Raw genomic sequence first — 26,534 nt, forward strand, 5'->3', positions numbered from 1 at the left:
CTTAACAACACAGAGATTTCCCTCAGAATGATTGACGCATCTTTAATTGGAGTTAACAGCTCTGTTTTATGTCTGTGTTTGCAATTGGAAATGGCATCATATAAACTGAGGTTTTATCGTGCTTTGCTCACATTCCCATGGGAGACATTTGGAACACACGGCTTTAGGAAAGTGCCCAGCAGAGGGGCAGACGTGTACATAAACAGCACTCTTTGACACGTAAGCTGATCGCTAGAGTGTTTATCAAATTAACTTGGAATCTTATGAGCAGCTGTAATATGTTATCTACCATCTATATCGTTGTACTGCAGAGCTATGAAATTATTTTATATAAATATAATGCTGATTAAAAAAATATATGGAAGTCTGATATGTTATTTTTTCATATTCCTTTTTCTGGAACTTTTGCAGCTGTTTTTGTGTGAACTGCTCATTATAGGTCAATAATGATATAACAACAATAAGAAAATATCCTATTTTTGTTGAAGCAGCTTGAATTTAATAAAACTAAATTAAGTCAGCAACCTGTTTTCAGACATTGTCATCAAGATTTTATGGCAACAATGTCATAATCTGATTATTTGGCAAGATTAAACACATTTTTCTCGAGTTAAAGCTAAGAGGCTACTTTAGAAAGCTTTGGCACCAACTTGGAGGTAACTAACACAACTATCTGAAAGTGAGTAGTGAATATTTGAGCATCCAGTCCAGCTAAAGGCAAAATGATAAATGTTTCAGCAACATAAATTCTGAAAATTGACATCTTCATTTTCTTGGTGTCCAATAGGTGGATGGCATCCTAAAGGCAGTGCTTCGCGATGAGATCATCGCATGGCACAAGAAGACCCAAGAGGACACATCCATGCCCCTGTCCCCAGCCGGCCAGCCAGAGAACATGGACTCCCAGCAGCTGGTGTCACTGGTCCAGAAAGCTGTCACAGCCATCATGACCCGCCTCCATAACCTGGCTCAGTTTGAAGGAGGGGAGAGTAAAGTCAATACACTGGTGGCTGCAGCGAACAGTCTTGACAATCTGTGTCGCATGGACCCTGCCTGGCACCCCTGGCTCTGAGAAACCTAAGGAGAGAGGTGGGGGTAAGAGTGTGAGCAGGATGGCATGAGAAACCAGGCAATTAAAGTTGTTTTATTGTTTGTCTTACACTTTTCAAACACATCAGACAAACGGAGACAACGGCTGAATGCATGTTGCTCTTCACTGTGTAAAACCTTGATGGATATGCTGAAACGTTTGGCAAAGTTCAAAGAAAGAGCTGACTGTCATACTGGTAGTTTGAACAGGTCCTGCCAATGAATTGAATATCAGTACCTGGACTGATCTTTTTTTTATGAAAACACAGGTTCCTCCTTTGACCTATATTTATTTTTATAACTGAAAGACATGGACTTATCTGTGATGCCTCCTCCTCCTGTCAGTCTGTCTTTAATGACAAGCAGCCTGTACAAACAGTGTAGGTATCATAATGAGCCACTCATTCAAGCTAACAGTTTTTTTAACTAAAGACATGGAAAAATCCAGCTGTTTGCTTCATCTGCATCTGTGTCGTATTTTACCTGCACCCATCTGACCTGACATTGTTCCTGGAAATCATTTTGTCTCTGTTTTTTAAAAAGAAAACTATGTAACACAATTTCCATCACTATGAAATGAGGAATTTTGTTGCCCTGTGAATAAAATATGATGCTCTTTTTTTTTTTTTTTTTTTTTTATCCAAGTCTTGAAATATATTTAGGCGTCTGATGATTTAAAAGCCATTTTTCTTCATATTATGTTTGTCTTTCCATTAGTTCTGTAGTGAAAAAGTAAAACTTGAGGGGGGAAATTGACACTGTCATAAGCTATAACTGCTGTAATGCAAATATCATTCCCAAGCTGGCTGCATATGCATATTCCTCTCCCTTTTGTAAAGGTACAAAGCCTTTTCCAGCAGCGGTATTATCTCTTGCCTTGTACATAAGCATTTTGTTTTAATAAAATGCTCTTTCTTTTTAATATAAAAAACTCTCAGCTCTTTTTCCTTACTCTTGTATTTTTATATATGTTTATAAATTAAGGAGACTTAAAACAATTAAATCTAAAGAATAGGATTCAGCTATACTCAGTGAACATAAAGATTTCTGCTTGAATTGTCTTCTTTACCAATTGTAAAAGAGCAATAATAAGTAATTCCTCTGTATGCTTCTAATCTAATGCATCACTGTCATAGCTGTAATCACCCTGAAGGACTCACTCTTGGATATTATTGCAGTAATAACTCGCGCTGTGAAATGACTCCAGACAACCTGATCCCTGACGTTAAAAAGTCTACTGTCATCATCCTTGTGGTTCACAGTTAGTAGACATTTATGGAGAGGCATTTCAGTGCAGCAGTGTCGAATCAGAGTGTGACTGTTTTGCGGAGGTACAATAACCTTGTGGTCATCCCCTCCCTCCGGTTAGAAAGTCCTGCAGAGGTGTGCCGAGGCGTTTGTCTCCTCCCCTGGTGCTTGATTAATGCGTGCCAGTAGATCTCAGAGTGGGCTGGCCTCTTTTGACTTATACACACTGTCAGCAGGCCTGCCTGCACTCATAAACAAAGGTTATATCTTTGTTCTGCTCTATGCAACCCACAAACACAGTCTCTGCCTCAAAACATGTTTACACACTGACTCCAACATTTCTCTTCCTCCCTGAGCCACAGGAGAAAAGAAACGTTCACTTTCAACGTTCAGCACTTATTTCCTTTTTTGTTTTTTTATATGTGCCTTCGTGGTAAGTGTAGCCTTTTTAATTGGTTTTTATTCATCTATTCCTTTTAATTTGATGTAGTTTGTAGTCATGACCCCCTGCTACACCTTGAGGGGAGCAAGACAAGTTTTTCCACTCAGTATCTAGTTGGAAGAAGAGGTGACTTTAACCTTACAGCGTCTTCACCTAGTAGGTGTCCAGCATGACATTAGATAGTCTGTGATAGCCTGTTGTCATAGCCATGTTTCAGTTTTGAACACCCATTGGCATTTTTCAATTTAGAGAGTCCTCTCCCAGTTTCATCAGATTTCATGGAAATTTATCCAATAGTTCTCGACACAGTTCACTCAAACTTCAAAATTCTGATGCTAAAGGAAAAGGTTCATTTCTCAATGAATATCTTTAATAATTTAATTATGAGAATAGTTATTGTTAGACACTTGGAGTGTGAAAGCTTCCAGGAGCTTGTTGTGCCGAGTTGGAAGTTCTGGATTAGTTCTCTCAGGACAACGAACACGTAGAAAATTTCACAGCAAGCCATCAAACAAATGTAGATACATTTCAGTTGCCTTTTCTTAAAAAACCCATTAAAGTTTGTGCATTTTTTTAAAACCCATCCATGTGCCAGTTTCCTCAAAACCTACACCTAAATACATACCTGTCTGAGCACTGTGTGAATCTGAATACAATGTAGATGTCACCAGAATGGATAATGTCTCTAATTTGGCCGAACAGCTTTTTCCTGGATGTATGGTTTCCCCATCAGCATCACTCTGGTTTCAACCCCATGACCTGAAACTTCAGTAACAAGAAAGGATATTCATTTCAAGTAGGAACAAAACATAATGGAGGGATTTAGTTCCTCTGTAAATGGAGACAGAGACAGTCGGGACCAACTGCTTAGCCCTTTTGCACCATTATGTTTGAAGTAGTGGGTGCCCTCTGTTGGAACAGGCATCCATTTCATGCCTCAGGTGTCTGCTGTGATTTGAGACAGATTAGGTGAAATGTGAAATCCACAGCAGCAGAAGACAACAACAACACACCAGCGCACGTCGATAGTCTTCCCCCTCTCGATCTGTCGTAACCTGCCTTCTGGGCTCATCCCGTGACTGCACAGACATCGCAGGAGCAGAGGTGACAGCTGCTGCAGCTCCGCCTCCATCTCTTTTCCTCTTCTGACGCTCTTTCTCTGATATGAGTGAAGTGAAGGTGAAGTTTTCACCCCCCCACGCCAGTCTCTTTTCTCTCCCAGCAGTGTGAGAGCAGTGGGAGTGGAGGTGTAGAGCCTGGATCATCATCAGCGCTGCATCTCAGAGGACACACCAAAGCAGGAATAGATTCTGGCAGGACCAGATGATGAAATCTTCCCTCTTCATCCCCACTGAGGACAGCTGATGGGAGTGGGGAAGGCTGAGGTTGCTGTGAGAGGAGTGGGGAGGGCTGCGGCTCAGAAACTAAACTAAGCTGTCATAATATTTTTCCGAAGATGCATTTGTGTACAGTGTGATAAAAACTTTCCAGTTGACTCACAAGCGCACTCATCAGTGTTTGAGTCAAGCTGTCGTGAGTCTGAAAGAGTACAAATGGGAAAATACCTCGCCAATTCCCTTATCCACATCTCTTTTTTCCTCTTCGCAATTCATCATTCAAGATCAGGATGCCACCGAGTCTTTTGTGTTTTTACAGCCTGCATCCAATTATACATCACATTGTGTCAGGCCTTGTAGCGCACAGTTGGGGGGAAAAGCCTCTTTGTATCTTTATGTAAACAAACAGTATTAATCAAATAATGACTGTGTGTTGATCTCTAGTCTGGTGAAGCGGTGCTTCTCATATCCAGCAGCTGAGGATTTGTTTTCTTACTCAGTGAGGCAGGCCCATTAGGACTTCTAATGGCATTTCCACTCAGAGGAGTTGAGCTCATTAGTTCTGTCTCTAAAATCTGCCATTATGATTTTAATTGCCCAAGCTGTACACACAGTTGAATGGGAAGCAATCAAAGTCACTATTTTTCTTTGGTGACATTGATTCAGCAGCACATCAACGACCCACATGCTGATCTAAATTTGCATTGATATACTTTGCATGGAAGGCTTTATACTAAACTAACCCCATACTGGCTGCAGCTTCATATTTAACAGACAGGATGGAGAATGGTATCAATCTTCTCTAAATTTCTGCCAGAAAGTGAATTACTGAATTTTCCAAAAACTCAGGCTTTTTTTTTTTTTTTTGTGACTGAAGAACATACTGCAGTGGCAAATGCTGCGTTACGAAACTTGTAATGATAGTTTACCTCCTACATGTATCACGATTACGTAAATAACTGTAAATGTTGACATTGCACTTAAAAGGAAGATTTTGCCTCCACGTGAAATGTATTCTGTGGTCTCTGCTTACTACGAAGGACCCGTTTGTAGTAATTTTGATGCAGAACCAGCTGACACAAGTTAATGTGCTACTCCCGAAGTGTCGTCCTACTCTTCCCATACGTTAATCCTGCATTATTTTTGACATGGTTCCATCAGTAAAAGTCAAATAGACAATACTGCGTGAATAAGCGTATATTTCTTCCAACACAATCTACTGCAAGAGTTTTTTTTGCATTAAGATAAGAGCTTTGGCAATCTTCAGTTTGGCCCCTCTAACAGCATAATATATGCTTCAGCAGGCAGCAGAGAGACACGATGGATAAGGGAGCAGCTTTGAAACAAAATAACATTAAAGTGAACTAACAGCACTGACAAAGATAGAAATTTTTTTTGTCTACGTACTCTCTCTTATTTGTAACTGTGTTTCTAAGCTTTCTTTCACTACTTCTTATAATAGATTCTTTGTTGTTCGGCGCTCTTAACAAATGTTTCTTTAATTTCATGATTTGGAGGCCTTTTTCTTGGTGAAATCAAACAGGGTGATCAGACAAGTGGTTGGCTGAGAGCCTTTAACAGGATTCTGATTGTCAAACAGTGTTTAGTGCAACAACGTGCTTCTGAAACCAGTTTGTGTGCAGCGGGACTCCGAGTCAGTGTTACTGTGGGAGGAGAGCAAGAAGCAGCCAGTTTATTTCTTATGATGAATATAGGAACTGAGTGAATGTGTGTATGTGAGGGGTCGATCTGATGGTGCTCTAACCTTCACTAACTCCTTAACATTATTAAGCCATTAATGACATATATTTCAACCTAGGACAAGCAGCTGCATTATTGGTGTCAGTGTTTCCTTATCACCTCAGTACAGTTTAGGTTAACATTACATAAGGCTAAGTTAGTTGGGTAGGTAGGTAGGTAGGGGGACCAGATGTGACGGTCTCTGTACCAGTCTAAATATTAAACAGATTTTTGATGTCCAGTAGAGCAGGTCAAACCAAGAGAGAAAAGATGGCAGGCTCACTCGGTTGAAAGGAGTTTATAACCCTGCAATAAACTACAAAAACACCCTGGATGAATAAGGAGTTCCAGGGTTGCCTGGGATGGATTTCATATGAGAATATCACGACCTGGGGTCCCTTCATGAAAAACATCACCAATGACCAGGTGGTCTCCAGGGCATCAGCCTTATTTTTATTCATGTCATGGTAAAAAAAAAAAACACAAAAGCAACAAAATTGTGTGAGCTGATTTAACATGTTCATATTTGGAAAGTATGAAAACGGATTGTAAAGTGAACAGATGCAGGCATCTTCACCAAGTGATGTGACAAAGTTCATTTCACAACATCCTTTTAGAAGGCTGAAAAGTAATGGAGAGAAAATATGACATACGCCAGCAGGAAAAGGTCAATTAACCTATTTTCATTTGAAGTAAGCGTCACCTCCTGCTGATGAAGGGAAGTAATAATCTATACTGTGTGGGGCAATAATTTCCCCCACACTGCCTTCTCTGCTTCTGAAGTCGAGTTTTGAGTTTCACCAACAGCTGCACTGAGCCCAAACATGCTTGACTTATGTTTTCTATGTGTAGCCTGAGATGTCAAATGTAATAATGGTGGTGGTGAGTTGAGTCAAGAAGAAGTAAGCCCGATCTCTTAGCTACCACTGCATTGCTTTCCAGCTTCTTGGTGTCCTCGGTTTTAATCTTTCTTTCTTAGAGTATGAGATGGAAAGCAGTATAACCAGAGTCAGGAAGCTCTGCTCCGGTCAGTTGAGGACAATGCTCTTGTTGCAACTGGCTGTTCTGTTTCTCGGGTAATGAATTTATCCCTGTACTATTGTTGAACAAAACAATTATGAGGCTGTGATGCCAGAAATGACCTTGTTCTGTTGATGCGTTTACTTTGCCTCTATAGGTTGGTTTAATATCTTCCCGTTGTTCCTGAAATATCTCAGCAGCTATAGACAAGTGCTACCGTCCCTGTGGCCTGGACACAAAAACAAAGTGCAGCCAGATAAACCGTGGCTTATTAGCATGTTAATGTGGCTGCAGATTTCCTCTGGGTGCTCCTGATCCCTCCCCCGGTCCGAACATATGCAGGTTACATTGATCATTCTAAATTTCCCACGTGTGAACGTTAGCGTGAATTGTTTTGTGTGCCAGCTTTGTGATAGACTTGCTGCATGTTTGGGGTGCGACCTCTGAGCCCATGTCAACTGAGATCGACTCCAACTTCCTCACCACCCTGACAGGAAGAGCAAGACAGCTAAAACAAATGTCCAGAAGAAACATGTTACCACGGCATGGAAGAGGAAGAATAACAAATATTGCCAGGAAGTGTATGCATGTTATAGAATTACCAGTCAGGTTTATAATTGTACCTTTTGTAGCTGTTTAATCTTTGATCAGGACTTTAATTGCCAGCCATCAAGGCTTAAATCATGGACAGGCAGCAACAGAAGCGTCTCCCACCAGCCAATTACTGATTTTCCTCTCAGGATGTCCTGTTCAGACTGAGCGGAGAGCTGTTAAACCTGTTTGACAACTGCTTCCCCCTCCTCCTCCCTCCTGGCCCTCCACCCGACCATCTCAGCATCCTCAGCAGTCTCACTCTCCTCTGCGCCCAACCGCGTGATTTAATTTGTTTGGTAATATCAGGATTGGCATGTTCAGCCCAGCTTCACTCCAAAGTGAAATTGGAAAAGGGCATTGGAGCCTCACCATGTAAAACTGCCTCACCTTGACAGCTGCTTGAGTGGGCAGCGGATTGCTGTAGAGCGGGAGGAAGGAGAGGAGAGGGTGGCGGGATGAAAGATGTAGCTGAGAGGAACGCAGACTCCAATTCACTCCTCTGTTTTCCACTGGGGCGTTTTGTGTCAGGAAGGGAGCCAGACACTAAGACGGAAGCTGTTTAAAGTGGAGAAAAAGCACCAGGTGCTACCGGGGACCAATCTGCTCCACAACAACATGTTGGAGCTCGTCCAATCTGGCCAATCAGCTTCCAAGGAGAGTCTGCTAGGACAGCTCCTCCTGTGGTGTGTGATGGATCTTTTTGTAATTTGTCATGTAGTTGGTTAACTCAGATCTTCAAATGTGGCGTTTGATCATTGTGATCACAGACATGTGGACAAGAGAGCTTCTCTCTGTTTAGTCCTCAGAGCCCAAACAGCTGTTTATTTGCAAACGTTTTTTAATGGGCTTATCTTTGTAGTACTTGAAAAGCATGGCAGGGATCCTTTGTAGCCTCAGAATCGGGGAGCGAAGCCATTATTAGCATCTAAAGAACCATCAATAAAATGTTTAAAATGAAAATATATATTTAGATTTTTAAAAGAACTGTGGCATTTTCAGGAAAGATGTTTTTACACACTTACTGATATAACTGAGAAGAGCAGCCTCATTCTCACGGCCGGTGAGCTTTTCATTTCAAACACAAACAGACATGAAAAAATGTGCATAATTAAGTTCCGGCTGATCACGTGGGAACTCCGCCGTTGATTCATGGACTGATTGATATGAATTTGCTACATCTGTGCTGAAGTCAACAACCTACTTTGTATACATCTGTCTCTGATTGGCTGGCAAAGTTGTCAGTGCCTGTTTTCTCAGTCTTAATTCAGAGCTGAGCTAAAGGCCTTCTGGCTCCAGCCGCGGACTAGAAACCAACTCCAGATTATGCTCCGTAATAGCGAGCTGTGAGCGATCGTGTCCATACACTGATTGTTCTCTTTACCCAAGGTGAGACCCTCTGTGTGTGTGTGTGTGTGTGTGTTTGGTACGATAATAAGGTCATTTAAGGTTATTTATGGTTCTGTCTCTGACTGTACAAGTGTTATTTACAGCCATGGAGAGCTGCCGCTGAGGAACTGAACTAAGTGACATGTCCTGCCCTGTCTATCGATCCGGCTCCTCTGCTCGCTTTAATCACAGTCCAGCACCTTCAGTGACAGTGAACTGCTTCACCAACATTCATTGTGATTCAAAAATAATCATACATGGAAGTTTCTGGGCATCTATGACAGGCTGAAAACCAAAATGCTTTGTTGAATGTCCGCTTCAGGCTGACTCCATCGACAGACTCCAGCGAGGCTCCCTCCTTAATGACGACTGCACAGGCGCAGCCAACTCTGACCGTCAAAACTGAAACTGAGTGGTGATGCTACATCCACCCTCTTCAGCTTTTAGACATAAAGGCACATTTGATTGACAGCAACAAGTTTGACCCTCGTACAATATAATTCATTAAGGAAACTACTGAAAAAGTAGGAAAGAGGGAAAATAGGGTTCAGCTAATAATGAATTACGGTTTCATTTGTTTTTGTTTTTGAATGGCAGTTTAATTTTAGCCATTGTCGGTAGACTCCCTTGGACAATATATTGAATGTTGTTGCCCACCAAGGTGACCTTTTCTCTCATCAGAAATGTACAACCACCCCACCAAAAAAAAAAAAAAAAAAGAAAGTCTGTGAGTCTAAACAGAGAAGCCGTGTATGTGTCTGGAGCAACATGTTAACAACCCAGCCGACAGACAGGACGACCAGTGAACCGTGTCACATGTACATATGGAAAGTCAAGGTCTTTGTCTTGGCTTACTCCACTGTAACTCAAACAGTAGAAGAATCTGGACTCGAAATCCTGCTGACGCAGCAAGCAAGCAAAGATGGCAGTCAGATCAGTTTTCCCAAAACTTCGTGCAAGGCATATGGCCATCATTTGTGAAAATGTGTCGACGTACTAAGGCCTCTGTTGTTCCGGATAAATCATAAAGCGGTTTGATGGGCAGTCATGAATAGCTGGAAAAATGTGAGTCCCTGAGTGTTTGGCTGAGTCGGCTGCTTTTAGAGCATTGGATGAGCCAGAGTTAGAATCAAAGGTAATTGGCTTCAATAAAATTGTTCTGCAATTGATCATTGTGTAGTTTCGGAAAGTTGAGACGTTGGCTCACAGATACCCACCCACCCACACACACACAGACACACACGCACACGTACACACGTCTGTTGCTCCCGTCAAACAAAGTGAGATGGCCTAGATAGGTAGATGGGGAGACAAGCAGGGTGTGAGAGGAAGCAGAAAGGAGTGAGGATCTCTGGCCAGATTCATTTCCACCTCCAGTGGAGGGAGACCACCTATTTAGCCTGTCTGAGAGAGGCCAGGCCACAGGGACGATAACAGATCACAGCCCATCAGCCTTCAGTCCCAGATCTAAGTGATGGCATTAAGAGAAGAAGTCATGGCTGCATTTCACGAACTAAGACTTCAATTTCCATATCATTAAACTTGTCTGCGTCATTGCACTTCAGCTGTAGTTTCCACAAAACAGCGTTGCAAATATCCTAAACAGTTGCCAGGACCCCACAGCGTCAGTGCTTGTGGTATTTATAGGTTTATATCCAAAATATGTTTTTCCACTTGGACTCATTTTGTCTGTCATATCAACAGCATATCACCTCGTTTCACTTGTAGGGACAGAGGGAAACATTTTTTATGTGACTCTCGTACACACTGAAAGATGATACTCTCTTGTTTAGTGAAAGAATGGAGGAGGAGCCCCGATCTCCCGTCTTCCCACCTCATTACCCACACCTGAATAGGACAGCAGAGGATCCTAATTGAAGTCACTCGTTAGCAACGTCCTAACATGTTCTGACAGCTACAAGAGCTGCGGATGGAAGGAGGTGAAAGGAAAGATCGAAGGAGAAAGAGGGTGAGTTAGGGCGAGGATGGCACAGAATCAACTTCACGGCGACGACCAGAACGAGGGGAGGCATCTGTGCGTTACGAGAACTATTCTTATTTCTTGCTTTGATTTCCATAAAATGAGCATCATCCTAAATCATCCGAGCCCTCTGCTGGTGGCCTTGTGTGCATAAACCATTAGGTTCCATTGCTAATGCACATAAACTAATGAACACAATATCATTTTCCACTACTGTACACTGCTGCACAACAGGAAATCAAATAAAACCCTGTTTACCAAATAAATTCTTCTGTGTCTGTTAGGCCTGCCTCCGGTTGATTGTATGTTTTGCAGCTAGCACAGCTGCACGGTGACTGCAAACAACACACCAGCGTTCTGGGTAATGGATCGGAAGAAATTATCAAGGGAGTTGGGGTAAATTTGACTTCTGAGAGTGAAGCGCAGTGAATTTACAACCTCCAAATGGCTTTGGAACAAGGTCGGAAACATTCTCAGTCAAAGCAAATCTCTTTGTCTGCCCGAGATGTGGAAGGATATATTCTTCATTACTTTACAATTGCAGGAACCAAGAACCATTCCATTTGATCGGCCCCACTGAAATGTTTTCCAACATTTCCATATTAAGCCAGTTACATCCTTTATTCAGTGATTGGAAGTCACTGAACGCCTCTTTCAGAATGCTGCCAGTAAAAGACAGTTTTGTTATTCATCTAAAGCAGAAGAGCGAGGTCAGTAGATATATGGCAAGTAGCACAGAAAGAAATATAGCAATGGTGGAATACAGAAAATTAAAGACAATTTTAATGCCGGACAAACAAGATTCAATTTGGTATTCATTATGACCAGAAATATTCTTTTTACTTTTACTTGAATGCAGCAAAAAAGAAGCATACCAAAGAAATGCCAAAACAAGTCCCCGGCCGGTCTCCCAGCTCAGATCACACAGCTGTCAAGAGACGCTCTGAGATGTACATTATTTTCTATACATAAGTGTTCTGTGATCTGGAGAGTGTCTGAGGCAGCACTCCCCTAAAACTGTGAGACTACAAACTGAAACAAAAGAGTAGGTTGGAGAGGCCGGGGATCAGCAAGTTCATCTTGATAAATATGAGAAAATGTTCCAAACCGACTCATTAGTCCTGACCTGGTGTATAATTCTGCCTCGGCAGCCTGTCGAAACAGAGCGCAGAGAAGCAGGGAGGCAGAGAGAAGTGACAACACAAGTCTGGAGGAAAAGAACAGCTGGTGACAATATGCTTCATGTTGGCATTTGCAGATTATAAGGGACCTTCTGCCTTCAAAGACACTGAAACATGAGTACAAAAAGAGAAAGGCGGAATAATAGAAAAAAGTGCCAGGATGAATAGATCTTCAGTGGACATCACTCTTGTCTTTTCTGAGGGAAAGTGACAGCAAAAACCGGACCCTGTGGGTGAAGTTCTTCGCTAAAAATAAGTCTTTTAGGTTGGTTTCTCTGACAAGAAAAATCCAGACTGTGAGACACTATATAATGGAAACACAGCAGGAGAGCAGTGTTTTAATTTGACCTTGAATTTTCTCTGCAAATGAATGCAATAAGACACTCCGCGACGATAATTACTGTTGGTATAAGCTGAGTTTGCAATGTAAAACCTGCCGAGGATGATAAATTCACAGTCAATCTGGCTCCGCTTTCAGTCTTGTAATGGAAAAGTTGGTTGGAGAAGCGTTGCTTACATTTAAAAAAAATGTTTTAACACATGTGATTTAAAGAAATATAATGTGGGGATCAGAATGAGGTCAGAATGAAAAATTACAAAGCAAAAATAGTGCAGAAAAGCACTAAAAGGCTAAAGCCATGCCACTGATGAACTGTTGCTCCCGGTCGGCATGGCATATCATTTTTAAAATAAGAAAATATGTTGATATTGTATTTATAGTTTTCTGTGCTGAACTTAAGCGGCCAGTAGCAAGTAACCGCAGCTGTAAGGAAGCAGCTACCTTCATCATTCTGCCACGAAGCAGAGATTACACAGCCAACCAATATTTACATTTTGTTCCACATTTAGCACATTTACAACCCTGAACAATTCCTCATACTGGTCCTTCCTACGTCTGTTTGCAAAGTCACTGAGGAATGAAAGAAACCATTTCTAAAACACTCAGACAAGCATTACAGCAAGATTTAAAAAAAAAAAGTCATCAGTGACCAATAAATCCAGCATAAAGCTTGAAATGTGCTTTTTGTGTTAAAGACAAAAGACAGCAACGGCCAAATAGTCACATGTTGTGTCACATCCTGAGTGTGAACGAGAACACCAGAAGCAGCGGCAGATCGCATCTAGTTTTCTTATCGTAAGTAAGACTTGAATATGAAAGAAATTCGATTTTTTATATATATATTTTTTTTATAATCAGTCATGCCTGAAATGCGTTTTTGGCACTCATATTTTTATGGCTTGACAGTTGTCCAACAGAAAGGAGGGCTCTTTCCCCAGCACAGCCTGAGCGCATTTCAGCAGGTGAGATAAATAATAATGTGCAGTTTAAATAACTGCACAATTAATATTTAATCTTGTCCTTACTGTAGCCTACCATGCTGGTAATGCAGCCTCACCGTTTTGCTCAGAGCTGAATAATTCTCTCCCTGATTTATTGGAAATAATGCTGGGAAGCCTGGAGCACAAAGATATGAGCTTTAATTTGGTTTGTGGATAAATTCTGAGGGATAAACAAATAGATAGTGGCGTGATCTTAGACAGGCAGAGATGGATTTCCTGGTTACTTTTTCATGGTTGACTTTGTTTTTTGTAGCATGAAGTTAGACACTGGTGGCGGCAATTTAAAGTAAATTGTGGTGTGTGCGGATTGGTGGGGAAAGCTAATGTGAGGAGAATTTAGAGCTTTTATTTGTATCATCATATTCTCATTACAGTTACATTTGGTGCATCTGTAACGTCCACCTAATCTGATACGTGCTTTAGAATGAAAACCAAGTAGCACCCAATAGTGACAGAACCCAAAGGTCGGTAAAATGCCAATTTTAAGTTTCCAGTTTGTAAATTGGTTTTTGCCATTTTGGTTTTTGAAACCAGATGAAGCCACATTTGGAGGAGAAGGTGGATCGGAACAGCTCGGTAATCAGGTCACGGTGATTTCAACATGCCAATCAAACAGTAGCCCCGCTCTTAATGCAGATTATCGTCTATTTTGCTCTAAATGGAAAAGCTAGTTGAGCTAGTTGACCCCTGGAATAATAATAATGAAAAATAAAAATCATAACATTGCTGGATTCCATTTCTAAAACTTGGAAGATACACATCTCCTTCTGACCGATGTTAGATTAATTATGAGACAGCTATTATTTTGGCTGATAAAATCTTTCAAGGACAGCTGTGTATGTTGTGCTGTTCGAAAAAATCACCAGAGAAGGGCCATTAAGGGAACTTAAACGCTTGCTTTTATCTGCAAGAGTTATTCTGTTCAAACTCTACATGTGCTGTGCATCAAAGAGCCAGACGTGACGCAGCAGGAACAGAAGGTTATATACATCCACTTCACGTCTTCCTGCCCCTCAGTTATAACTGCCGAATAAAAAATTTGCCTTGATATTAGACTGATCGGACTCTAATTCTGTTCTTGCCCACTGTACTAAGACATTTCAGGCCATAGCCATATTCTGTTTTGTCCTTGTCCAGGGTGCCTGAACGGTTTCCAGCTAGTTGATCCCTGCCACAGCTTCGGGGGGACTTTCCAGCTATTCTATTAATTTGTTCTGGGCTCCTGCAGTACTAGAACAGCGGCAGTGAAAATGTTATGCAGTGCAGCGTACTGTACCTTCACAGGAGGACTGTAATTAGCGCAATGCCTTATCTTCCCCTGTGCGGCATGACAGACGCCTTAAATGATAAACACAGTGTGCAACGACGTAAGATTGCATTTACAGTTATGTTATAAAATCTGGATAAACACCATGGATGGCTATTTCAGTGTGAGCAGGATCACTTAACCTTTTCATTTAACCTCTTAATGTGTTTTTTCACACATTCCCACTGAGGCACAATTTAAAGAGGGGTCACCCCTTGACCTTCAGCTCCGCTAATAGTGTCAGTATCTCAGACGGAAGACTTGTAACTCTGGCTAGAAGATTAAATGGATTTAAACGTGCATGTGTGCAGCTTGCACTTGTGAACATGCGCATGTACCTCCTGGTAAGGTGGGCCAATGTCACCGGATCACTGCAAATAGCCTTCTTATCTATCCGCCATAGCTGTTCTACTTGACACAAGGGACGGTTGTCAAATGAATCTAAGTTTAAGGGCCTTCGCCACAACAAATAACCCCATTGCCTTTGTGGCTGGATTGAGAGATGACTCCCACAGTCTCTTCCCTATCAATAATTAAAAACACTGATGCTGTTGTCACTTTTCATAAATCAAATTTAACAGTAAGGCGGTGGAGCGTTCGCGCACATGCCTCGCTGCGAATTCTCATGTCGGTGTGTGCATGAAATGCAAACTACACAATGTGACCTTAGCTGTCTGATGATGGATTGTTGTGTAGTTTAACATCAGTAACAGAATTATTTTGATGAGCTGCTGACAGCCGATGGCAGAACTGTGGAGATAATCAGTGTAAAAAAAACAAACAAACAAACAAACAAAACAATACATGCTGCACTCAACAAATGTCTGTAAGAAATAATAAATGGCCGAGACATAATTTCTTTAATTGGATCTTATGTTAATGTTGCATAACGCCAAGCTGTGAAAGGTTTGCTTGCCCACAAAATTAAAACGAATTGAATTAAAATGCTTTATATTTCCAATTTGCTGGGTCCGAGTTTAAAACGGTTTCCTCCCAAAGCGTCATCCTCACGATCAACAACCAACAACACAGCGAAATGTACTACCACCGTGACACCTGCGTGTCTTTGAGGCTTTGTGTGCCAACGCTAGCATTTGTGTATGTGCTTTCATGTGTGCGCGCGTGCAGTCACGTCCAGCCTTTGTGCAGGAGCCCGTGGGACCCTGGTGATAAATTGTTGACAGCTTGCAGTAATTACTGATCTGTGCTCTGATAGTTTTCAGCCACCAAATCTGAGGAGAAGCGATAAAGCAGGAGATAGTTTTCAATCTGCCAGTTCGTCATATATAATGAAGACATTGTCCCATTTGATCATCACTGAAATCTGCTCAGGCAAATTAATAGTAGTCTAATAATGTTTGTTTCAGGGGGCGTCTCTTGTTTAAGAGGGGAAAAGTATCCCATATTATCCTTGGCGCTGACTTTTAACTTTTGCTTTCCAATTTCTCTCCTTCTGTGAGTCACATTCCTTTGACAGAGTTATAAAGGCAGCAAGATGAAAATACATGCAAGTAATAAATTCACTGTGCACATTCTCACACAACGCTCTGCAACTACAGTGTGCCTGATGACATTTAGATAGTATTTGTGTTTCTCTGTGGGTGACCCGTGTCAAAGAGCAAATCTGCTCCTTTCATCTCACTGAATCTCTAATTACAGTGCAGTGAATCGTGTTATTTCCTCCTATTGATATCGTCCCACTGACTCATTCACAAGCGCCTTCATTTGCAGGGGGGAAGGAGGAAATCAAGTAAATTGTGTCAACTGATGTTTGGGATGTGACGTCTTTCTTGCAGCATCTGTTTGCATTATCAGACTGCTTGTTTTCAACTTTTCTTCTTAATCATGGCTGTTTTTTGCAGAGCCATGATAGCAACATGGCATAATGGGAAATGATCCCCTTCAAGGTAAAGAAAACATTTTGGATCAACCACTTAAGGCATTCAGGAAATGAATGGGTTAATTTATGATTGTACATTCATGCTTCTTAACTGATGTGGTGCTATTTGGAAGGCTTGAGACTCTCTGATTACTGAAGGCTCTGCAGCGAGAGGGTTTGAAACATATCATATATTTATTTTGGATTTGTGTTATCTTCTGTGACATTGTTTTACCGTGTTAACATCACCCTTCCACTGAGCATCCAAATGACTGCGCTGTTCTGGTATTATCTCCGGCACAAGTGAAGTTCAGGATTCTAAATGGCTCTAATCAACTTTTTATTTTCCATTTTGCCGTTTACCAGGTGGAGCTGTTATTCATTAAATCCATCGCGTCAGCAACAAAACCAGGATTGCAAAATTTCATTGGCTGGCGATGGTGAACGTCGTGAGTTTCATCTCCAGACTGAACTTTTAGGTTCAAACCTTTAGATGAAGAAACTGTGAATTAGGCCTTTAACAATGTTTGACAAAAGCAAACGCTAGAGGTTTTTCCATTTCGTAGTGGCAAAAGCACAAGAGCCACTACCATTAACAGCGGCAATTCATGACTGTATGAAGCAGCCAAATGGAATTTATCCATCAGTAGTTTTATTATTTCTTTGCACCTGTGGTGGTCAAAATGAAAATTTGATTCATGTGCTCTAAGTTTTGAACCTCCATAAATAAATTTTGGTCACTTGAAAGGCAGGGCAATAAACTATTTCACTGGCATTCACTTTAGATGTAGTTGTGTTGGTCCTCACCAGCTACTGAGCTGCTCAACACTCCACTATGTCCCCCCAGCCAGACAACCCGCTGAAGCAGCGTGCAGGAGGTTTACAGGTAAACACAAATCCTCATGATGAGACAGAATCAAAAGAGGAGAGTTAAAACCAGTGCAGCTTCTGATGTGTGCTGATATTATTCATAATGTGCAGACATAATGTGTAACTGAACTGGCCAAAGTCTCCCACAGACCACTACAACTTTATTATATTTTTTAATTACTCCAAATCACAATAATGTGATGTAAATGTCGAATGGCCGATAAATGTCTTTTTTTTTTTTTAGAATAGAAATGCTATTATAGCATCGTCTTTCACAATAGTAGATATTCACAGCGGTGATAACATTTAATGATATTGAGCAAACTCAGATAAAAGGTAAAGATGATTTATAACTTAAAAAAAAAAAACACTGTATCTGACTGTTCCATATCAAACATCTTTATCTGACCATTCACACGTTGATCCAAACTATATAAACGTTATCACATTTATTTGTTCAGTTGCACTTTAATCAATTCTGGTTTTATCATTTGACGTACTTGAGTTGCTCCCCCCTCATGGCTGCCAACTATTTTTGGCCAGCAAATCTGTTGTGTGTCATCACGCTGGCTGAGTTTCTCTGTTCACTGGGCTCTGCAGGAAATGAATGGACCTCCGGTGACTTGTTGATCACGCGGCGCACAGTGGGAACATATGGTAAGGTCTTAGAAAACGCAGCGAAACATGTTGCGTCAACATAATCAGATCTGGAAAGGTCAGTGTGTTTTGCCTGTAGTTTCTGCATTTGTTTCACAATCACAGAGAGAAAATGGCACAGATATCTGTCAGGATACAGGTATGATGTGGATTCATCTTATGTGGAAGCATGTTTGTGTTAGTTCTTAACTCTCTCTCTAACTCTTCACCAAATCAATGACTTTAATTTAACAATTAACATCTGGTGTGTTTTGTTTAACTGGCTGGCACATTTGAGCAGCTTGGATGTAATTAATCATCTGTGTTGAGTTCAGAGGCTCCAAACTTTTTATGCAGTGTTTGGATAAGACATGCTCCAAAATGAACCCACTGCCCTCCAACTATGAGGCCAAATGAATCAAAAACCTGACTGTTTTAACCGAACCAAACTACTGCCTGTGTGTGGCAGCTGCATTCAGGTTACAGCCCTCCACTTGACACTGTGAGTATTTCTCTGCGGTCCATCCGCTTCCTGCTCTGCTGATCCGCCGCCAAGCTGTTTGCAAAATCCAGGCTGCTGAAGCAAGACTCTCCTCAAAAAGTCCTTTCAGGTAATCATCACATCCAAGAGTTCCAAGTCAATAAATGAGTCCTTGCAGAGACCAGTCCTCTGAAGTGGGAAAAACAGACTGAAGAAAAGAGAGAATATGCTGTTTGAGTTCGGACAGAGCTGTTCCTTTCTCTCAAGCACGCAGCTGGCTCTGCACAAACACTCAAACGTTGTTTGGATCTTTCTTTTTTTTTAAAGACCTCAGTTATTATCTGAGCCAAACAAACACAGAGGATTGTCACGCTCTGTCCTCCAGCTATTGTTTGCTGACGCAGCCAGTCATTGCATCAATGAAGAGCAAAGGATGTACCAGGACGGTTGTCTCTACAGCTGAAGGGAATTATTGGTTAATTGATTCAGATTATTAGTTAGCCATCTCTAGATGAGGTCTTATAATAATACATAATAATACATCATTTTTAGTCATTTTAATTAAAGGTGCCTTTCTGGACGCTCAACCACGCCTTATGAAACATGACAATAAACTAAAAAAATGGATGAAATACAAGCAGTTGGTAGATACAAAACAAAAAGCAGTAAACCAAACAGAGAAGTTAAATGGTAAAAAGTAGAGGTGAAAGTGAAGTCGTTCGATGTAAACTCTGTATCATTAGGATAGGGATCTAGATTTTTTATTTAAAAAGCTTTAGTGCTAGTTGAAGCCCCATTTCTTTACTTTCCTTTCTCTTCAAGTTCAAACTGCCAAGTTAAAATAACCCAGTGCAGCGTGTAATGCTGATTGATTAGGATTTATAGTGTGTTTGTTTTGTTTAATTCTTGCTCCTCACTTTCATTATTTAGTGTGTTCAAAGTCATAATCAGTATGAATAAATGAACATGCCCCTACAGGGTAAAAGTGTTTTTTAAATCAATGCCTTTTATTTGGTTCCTACACCAAATTTCTTATTTCCCCTCACATGCTATAATTAGTTGCATTTGCTTGATTGCATTGGTTTATTGATTTTCTTCTTCATTTAGTGTTTACCAAACATGGACGGTAGAAACAACTAAACGCAGGCAATGAGTTGAGCGCTAATCTATCAGTGTGTGTGCTGGAGAGATTAGCGGTGATTATCAGGCAGAACTGCTCGTGAACCAGGGGGGATTTTTGTTGCACTGTAGATTTTACTCTCTCGGTAATGACTCTGTACTCAGGTGGCAGACAGACCATTGGATTTTTTACGTTTATAGTGTGTCCTTTATCTTTCTGACGCCACAGCAGCTGCGAACTGAGCCGTGATACAGCCCCTAATTAGATGTGATGGTTTAATCAGCCTAACAAGGCAGAGTCAGTCCGTCACTCCGACAGGGTCCTAATGAAGCAACAAGTGTTTTCTGTGAAAGCAAACTTCATACTGTGGGTGAGCTGTCGCCGAATCACAAGGGTGTATTTCTCTGTGCCCATTTTTCTTCATCCACACAGCACTGCAAATAGCTAATCAATAGATGACGAAGAGAGTGCTGATAAAAATAAAGCAGAAGGTTCTGATTCTCGGTCAGTAAGAGACCTAAGGATTATACAGAGCCAGGAGAGGGCAGGAATAATGCAGACACTTACATGTTTCAATTTCATAACCGCAGATGTTATAGAGAATGTCCTTCGCTTTCAGGACTCTATTTAAATAAATCTCATTATCAATATGCTGAAGCAGCTTTTACATCACAGAGCAAAAGACGTAAAGAGAAAAAGTGAGCGTGAGGAAAGAAAGTGACAAAGAGGAGATGGACGGAGGAGGAGACTGGGCGAGATGTAAAATAATGTCAAACAGAGATGAGAAACAAAGGAGGAGGGGTGGATGGGGTTGAGGAGATATGAAAATAGATTCACCACAGAGCCAAACCAATTTCCATTCTTAACCTCATCCAGACCAGCTGATGATTAAGAACACAGCCAGGGTCACCTTGCTCCAGCTCTTCTGTTCCCATCCTAAATTAAAGGCACTTATGGATTCATGACATGCATATATATATATATATATAGAGGATAGAGTCACTCTGAATTATATCCCAATACATAAATCAGGAAAGTCACTGTTAATAAGTCAGACTTGCCAAAATAGCATATATTTGAGAACATGTTAAAGCAGCAGAATGGTTGGACTCGGTCTATTTCCATGCTGCTTGGGCAAGTTATGACACACACTTATAGTCGAGAACTTTACTTGTACTGATAGGATGTTGAGGTTCATCAACTTGTGACCTCAGAGCTGCAAGGTTGTTTTTGAAGTTGGTGTTATTTATTTTTAAAGAAGCACTTGAGTTTTCAGATATTTCACCTTCATACAGTTGAAGAGAGAAATTGCTGCAGAGCAAATGTATGACCAGCCAGTGTAGCATGTTTCCGTTCAAAGGTAAGATAATCCATCTATCATCAGTGAAACAGCTCACCAGTTAACACATTATACTGTATCAAGCTGTGTCATTTGTAAAAACTTCAGCTAAGTTCAGGTTTTATGCCAAGCTACACTTCTTATTCACTACATAGCATGAATGATGTTTCCCAAAATGCCAAACTATTGCTTGAAAAAGATTGAAATTTTAACAGCAAAAGCACAAATAACTCCAAAAAGCTGTTTTTTTCAAAAAGAGCATATTTCCCACAATTCAACTTAATAGCCCCTTCATTAAATCATCTGTGCCTGATGGATTGCCCCTTTCCACTGAAGTCCTCACCCCTCCGTTTCCAAGTTTTCCGAGTTTAGTCTGATGCTCATCCTGACCGCAGTGACATCATCCAGATAGATTTAGCAGCCATTCTGATTGGATAGCCGTTGACTGCTAGTAGGTTCAATATTAAACAACCCCGTATTTGTAAGTAGCTCCTTCAGTTTCAAGTTTGAGCTGTTGCAGGTGATTTTATTTTCTTTGCGTTCTTTTTCCCAGCTCCTCCTCTAATTATTCCAAACAAATCGCTTTTGCCCCAGCAGATTTGCAGCTCCAGGACCTTGTTAGAACAGCGTAGCAGCAGGATTTTGTTTTCCAGGACACCGACGTTCAAAGATAATCTGGTATTCAGTGAAATCCCACACTGCACTGATGTGAGGACTGCCTGTGTTGCTACAACCAACAGATCCATCCCTTTCTTTCATCCATCCTTCCACTGACAACCTCTTCTTCTGCGGGCTCATTTATCCCATTGGAGTGTAGCTTAGCGTAATTGACTCCCAGTGCCAAGTAGAGCTGAATTTATTCACAGAAGAACCTAAATTTCCATTATTGTAGAAGGAACATTGAATGGAAAGTCCTATTTTTTCTCCTTTTCAAATGATTGCTTTCACTGAAGTAGGTGCTATCTGACCCTGTACAATCCTGGAGGTACAATTAATATACAGTCAGTGTGTTACGTTACATTAGAATCACGTGAGCTGCAGCCAGCTTTCCTGCCAGATTCTCACATAACATAAAGTCTGGAAGTTCAGCTTCCATTGCATTAATATCATCATTGTGAGGGAAAAACAGTCAACAGCATAATCACTGGAGTCCCCGAGCTGATGTTTAATCACTGCCTCTTTTTACCGACATGATCACTAACACAGGCAAACTCAGCCTGTACGATGATGCACTCGAAAGATAACGATCATGATCGAATGAGTTTGGATTGCAAAAAACAAAAAACAAAAACAAAAAAAAAAAACAGCACTATCGGCCGGCCAGAAGAGAGAATTACAATTTCAGAATCTGAGGGACAGAGAGCGAGACTGAGGTGGCATTTTAAACAAATCAGAGTAATACTCCTGACAGTAGATTTGATGACTGTTACACAGGTAAGGTACGTGAGTACGTGTCCTGGAGTCCTGTGAGCAAATGCCACCTCTCGGATCTTATTTTGCTCCACCTGAGTGGCACAAATTACATGATCTCCATCAGAAAATACCACATGACATCCCTCTTCCAGCATCCAATTTCCTGGTAGTGGCTGTGCGGGCGAACAGGTCAGTAGGTTCAGTGGTGACCCTGTGGTAAATAGTTTTCTGTGTCGTGGTTAAAGGAGTAATCAAAGCGGCGAAATGCAACCCGCTCACCTGCCCTGATCCTCAGATGGCTAATTGAACAGGCCTGGTCTTTCAGAGGGAAGATAAAGAAGACGATAGGGGGACAAAGGGCCGAGGCGGGGGAGGGGGCTGAAGGGAGCGCTTGTAAGAATATATGCTTTCATATTTTTATTGGAAGGTGAGCTGCAGAAAGATGGCCCCAAACTGAGAGGCTGCTGCCCAAAGCTGTGACCTCGTTCATGTTCGAGGTCACAGCTTTGGGCAGCAGCCGCTGTTGAAACATGTGTATCAGCCAAACATAGTATTTACTTAATATTATGTAAATGGTTCTCAACATGGAACCAAGATGAAGATGTGTGATTTCTTGACAGCCAAATCTTTAGCTCGAACACTTTTCTTGGCACATGTAAGCCGAGGTTTCTTGAAGCGAAAGTTTTCAGAAGGTCAAAAGATCCTTGTGGTCGAGTGGTTAGCGCACATGCTCTGTAATTGCAGCATCCCTGGTTTGAATCCACCGAAGTGACCTATGCTGCAGGTAATTTCTCTCTCTCTCTGCTTCTTGTTGGTCTCTCTGCCAATTACTGTCTGAGATAAAGGCAAAAAAAAAAAAGCTTGTACCTTTGATGACCAAACTATGAATAGTCACACGCATCTATAGGGGGAATCCATTGGGCTTTTACTCAGCCCATCTGATGTCACGTCTCTATTGAACTGTAGAGGAAAAGGAACAGAAAGAAGGAACATGTTTCCGCTTTCTTTCTGAAGGACAGATGAGAAAATTGATCACAGTCAAATACATGAATGCCAAAGCAACAGCCAGTTAGCTTAGCATAAATCCTGGAAACAGCTTAACAGCCGCTGTGCCAAAGCAGCCAACAGCTCACAAAAATGAAAAACACTTTAAAGTATTAAGCATGGAAGAAATGAAGCAATCCGTGGGGTCATTCAGTCAACATGACCTATGTCAGTCTTTTCAAACACGCCAGCAGTTTAGATAACGGCCACTTTCCATTTGCCCAACATGACCCCTGCACTTTGGATCTGAACATTTATGGAAACAACATGCAGAGGAAGAAGCTTTGCTGCACATTATCCCAGTGAGAGAGAGAAATTCATCTGCTATTCCCTCGCACTGAAATAAATGCTTAAAATTTTTTTTAACACACCGCATGCAATTTCTTCCCTCAGTGAGAGCTCAATTTGCAGACAAGCTGTGGCCAGTTTCCCTTGCTCTGATTAGCACGGTGACACTGAGCTTTTCACCTTGAATATCAAGTCATATCTACATTGAGGTAAATGTAGTCCACAGCTTTGGTTTGCAGGACAAAGGATTTGAAAGAAATGATTTGGAGTAAGTCACATGGCATATTGGCTTTTGCAGATGCTCTCTCAGATGCTAATTTGATTTGTCTATTCGTGCTATTTCATTTTTGTTGTGTGACAGCTGACAGGGTGCTTGTCCTAATCACATGTCAAGATAAAGGCATCAGTAATAGATGTTCCTTTCATTTCCATTTTCCTGTGTCTGATTTCCTTTCTGGCTCACACCAGCAGGCAGCTACTGGGAAATGCAGGCGCGATGAGAGACAGATGTGCACAGGTAGTCAAATATTCAGGCATTTGGAGAGTCAGGCCAGCAAGCTGTTTGACAGACATCTAGTCAGCCTTCGGGCAGGGATTCAGACGGTCGAGTTTTCAGAACGAGAGGCAGGCGTCTAGGAAATTCGATATTGATGCAGTCAGTTAGACAAAATCAGCCGTCCAGACAGGTGGTCAGGCAGACAGTGGGGAAATATTTATGCCAGACAGGCAGGGCAGGTAGATCAGTAGGTAGTGCTGCTGTGCAGGGAATACAAATAACATTCAGTCAGTGTCATTACAGCAACAATATACACAGGCCGTATGGCAGATTAGCCACTCTCCACTGATCAGAAGCTCTGAAATCAATCCACAGAGCCTCAGAGAAAGAATGAATCATGTAACAAAGGTCCCTCCTCCTGGAGTGGAGGCTGGGTTTAAGATAACTGATACGGCTGCCAGAGAGACAACTATGAATACTTTAGGTTTGAGCACGGCAAGGTCTGACTTGGTTGGTGGAAATAGTTGCTACATTGGGCTTCTGGGTGCTGAACATGGAGAGCTCTGTTGGTGCATGCCGAACTTTACGTGATAACAATGCAAAAGAGGGACTGACCGCTTGGTTAAATTGACTGGAATGGTGCAGTTTCAGCCTCATTAGTCAAACGTTGCCCATTATGTTATGTTATTTATTTCTTTTTGAATTGGTGTTGTGATGCGGGGTTTGTGGCATGGACGTTATCCATCACCCTCTCTTCAACATTAATGATCAGGCATTCTTGTAATAGATCACCTCTGGAACTTTGGTGCTGTAGGCGTAGAAAGAAACTGTAGGAAAAGCACGTTATTCTGCAGTTTCCCAGCCCCCACATTACGTGTCTGCACTGAATTGTGAGGCTCCTATTGTTGGAGAAATGAATGTGATGGATTTATCACGTTTACCTAAGAAAGAGAATGAGGGCGGAGTTCAGTCAAATGGTCTGCGCTGGCTTGGGGCCCCCTTCACCAGCTCTTCCACTTGTGATAAACCTGTTAACTAAACACATTGGCACCTCATTCAAATAAAAAAAAAGGTGATGGTGGCTCACCTGCTAGGGCGCACACCATGATGGCTTTCTCCTAATGGCAGTGGCCCACATGTAACTTACGTCCCGTGGCTGCGTGTCATCCCTCTCTCTCCCTGACCCTCCTGTCTCTGTCAAAGTGAAGGCAAAAATAACTTAATTGAAGAATGGTTGGACAACATTTGTAGTTTTTATTGTTTTGTTATCAGCAGTATGTCAAGGTCTGATGTTGGGTGAGGCCTGGACAAAGCCTCCAGTCTGCCATACAGCTGACACGTCAAAACCATTCACACATGCTGTTTATTTGCACCAACGGGTAATTTAGAGCTGCCAATCAACCATCCTGGGAATTTTTTAAAAGTTTCTTTTTCACATTTCTGATATACTTCCTAGATGTGGAAATATGCCAAAGCCTACATTTGCATGGACTAACAAACATTGCATTTAAAATTTCTATTTTAAAATCCATTTTTCTGACTGCAACATGTCAAAATGAGTTTTGTTAAAAACAAGAGCCATTATCAGGCCAGGCCAGTGCAGCAGCACCTTTCTTTGGGTCTACTTTGAATCTGCACTAACAAACTCTGTGAACTCCTATAAATTCCCCTCACTTCTTCTGGCAGGATGTTTCTATATTTTTTTTCTTCTCACTGCTGCTAAATGATATAGAGAGATTTATTCCAACTCTTGTTCAGGTCAAAAGCCTTGTGTGGCTTCTGGGTGCAGCATATTAATGCCCATAACAAGGGCTGACAGAGAATTAATATAAATTAAAATCGTCCAAAGAGTGCCTGCAAAACTTGTCTTCATTAATAGGTAAGTGACAATATAATTTTTGTGTGGTACTCTTGCCAAGAGGCTCATACATAAGCTCTGTAAAGGCTGCCATCCTATGAGTTATTTCATTGTTTTTGAGCTTAATTAGCTTTTGATAAAGCATTATGGAGGGGTGTAGACGGAGGCAGGAAAGAGGAAGGACGGAATAAAACTGCTTTAACAGGGTATTAGTCTCTGGGCCCTGCTCTCTTTCTGTGGGGTCTGGACTCTTCACGTTGTGTATTAAGTTATATTAATTTGAAGAGTGGTATCTCTTGCAGGAAGGGAGGGCCACTCTTTGATGTGCTCTTCTCTGCGGCTTACCCTGAACCACTTTATCATGTAGGTGCTCCACTCCGTATTGATTAGGCCTCATAAATTGTGAAAGAGTATAGGGGCAATGGAGAGGCCTAAAAGCTGCCCT

The 26,534-nt window shown here is 41.5% G+C and overlaps 1 protein-coding gene across 1 annotated transcript in view; it reads left to right on the forward strand.

Annotated features, from left to right (window-relative positions):
* Positions 1-2,037, forward strand: part of trrap (transformation/transcription domain-associated protein) — a 74,031-nt gene extending 71,994 nt beyond the window's left edge. The window contains exon 72 of the mRNA XM_029527334.1: positions 788-2,037. Within this exon, the coding sequence (XP_029383194.1) occupies positions 788-1,072 (285 nt within the window). The 3' untranslated portion in view covers positions 1,073-2,037. The remainder of the gene's footprint in view (positions 1-787) is intronic.
* Positions 2,038-26,534: the final 24,497 nt, after the last annotated feature.

The sequence above is a fragment of the Echeneis naucrates genome, chromosome 19 (genome assembly GCF_900963305.1).
Source record: "Echeneis naucrates chromosome 19, fEcheNa1.1, whole genome shotgun sequence".
Lineage (NCBI taxonomy): Eukaryota > Metazoa > Chordata > Actinopteri > Carangiformes > Echeneidae > Echeneis > Echeneis naucrates.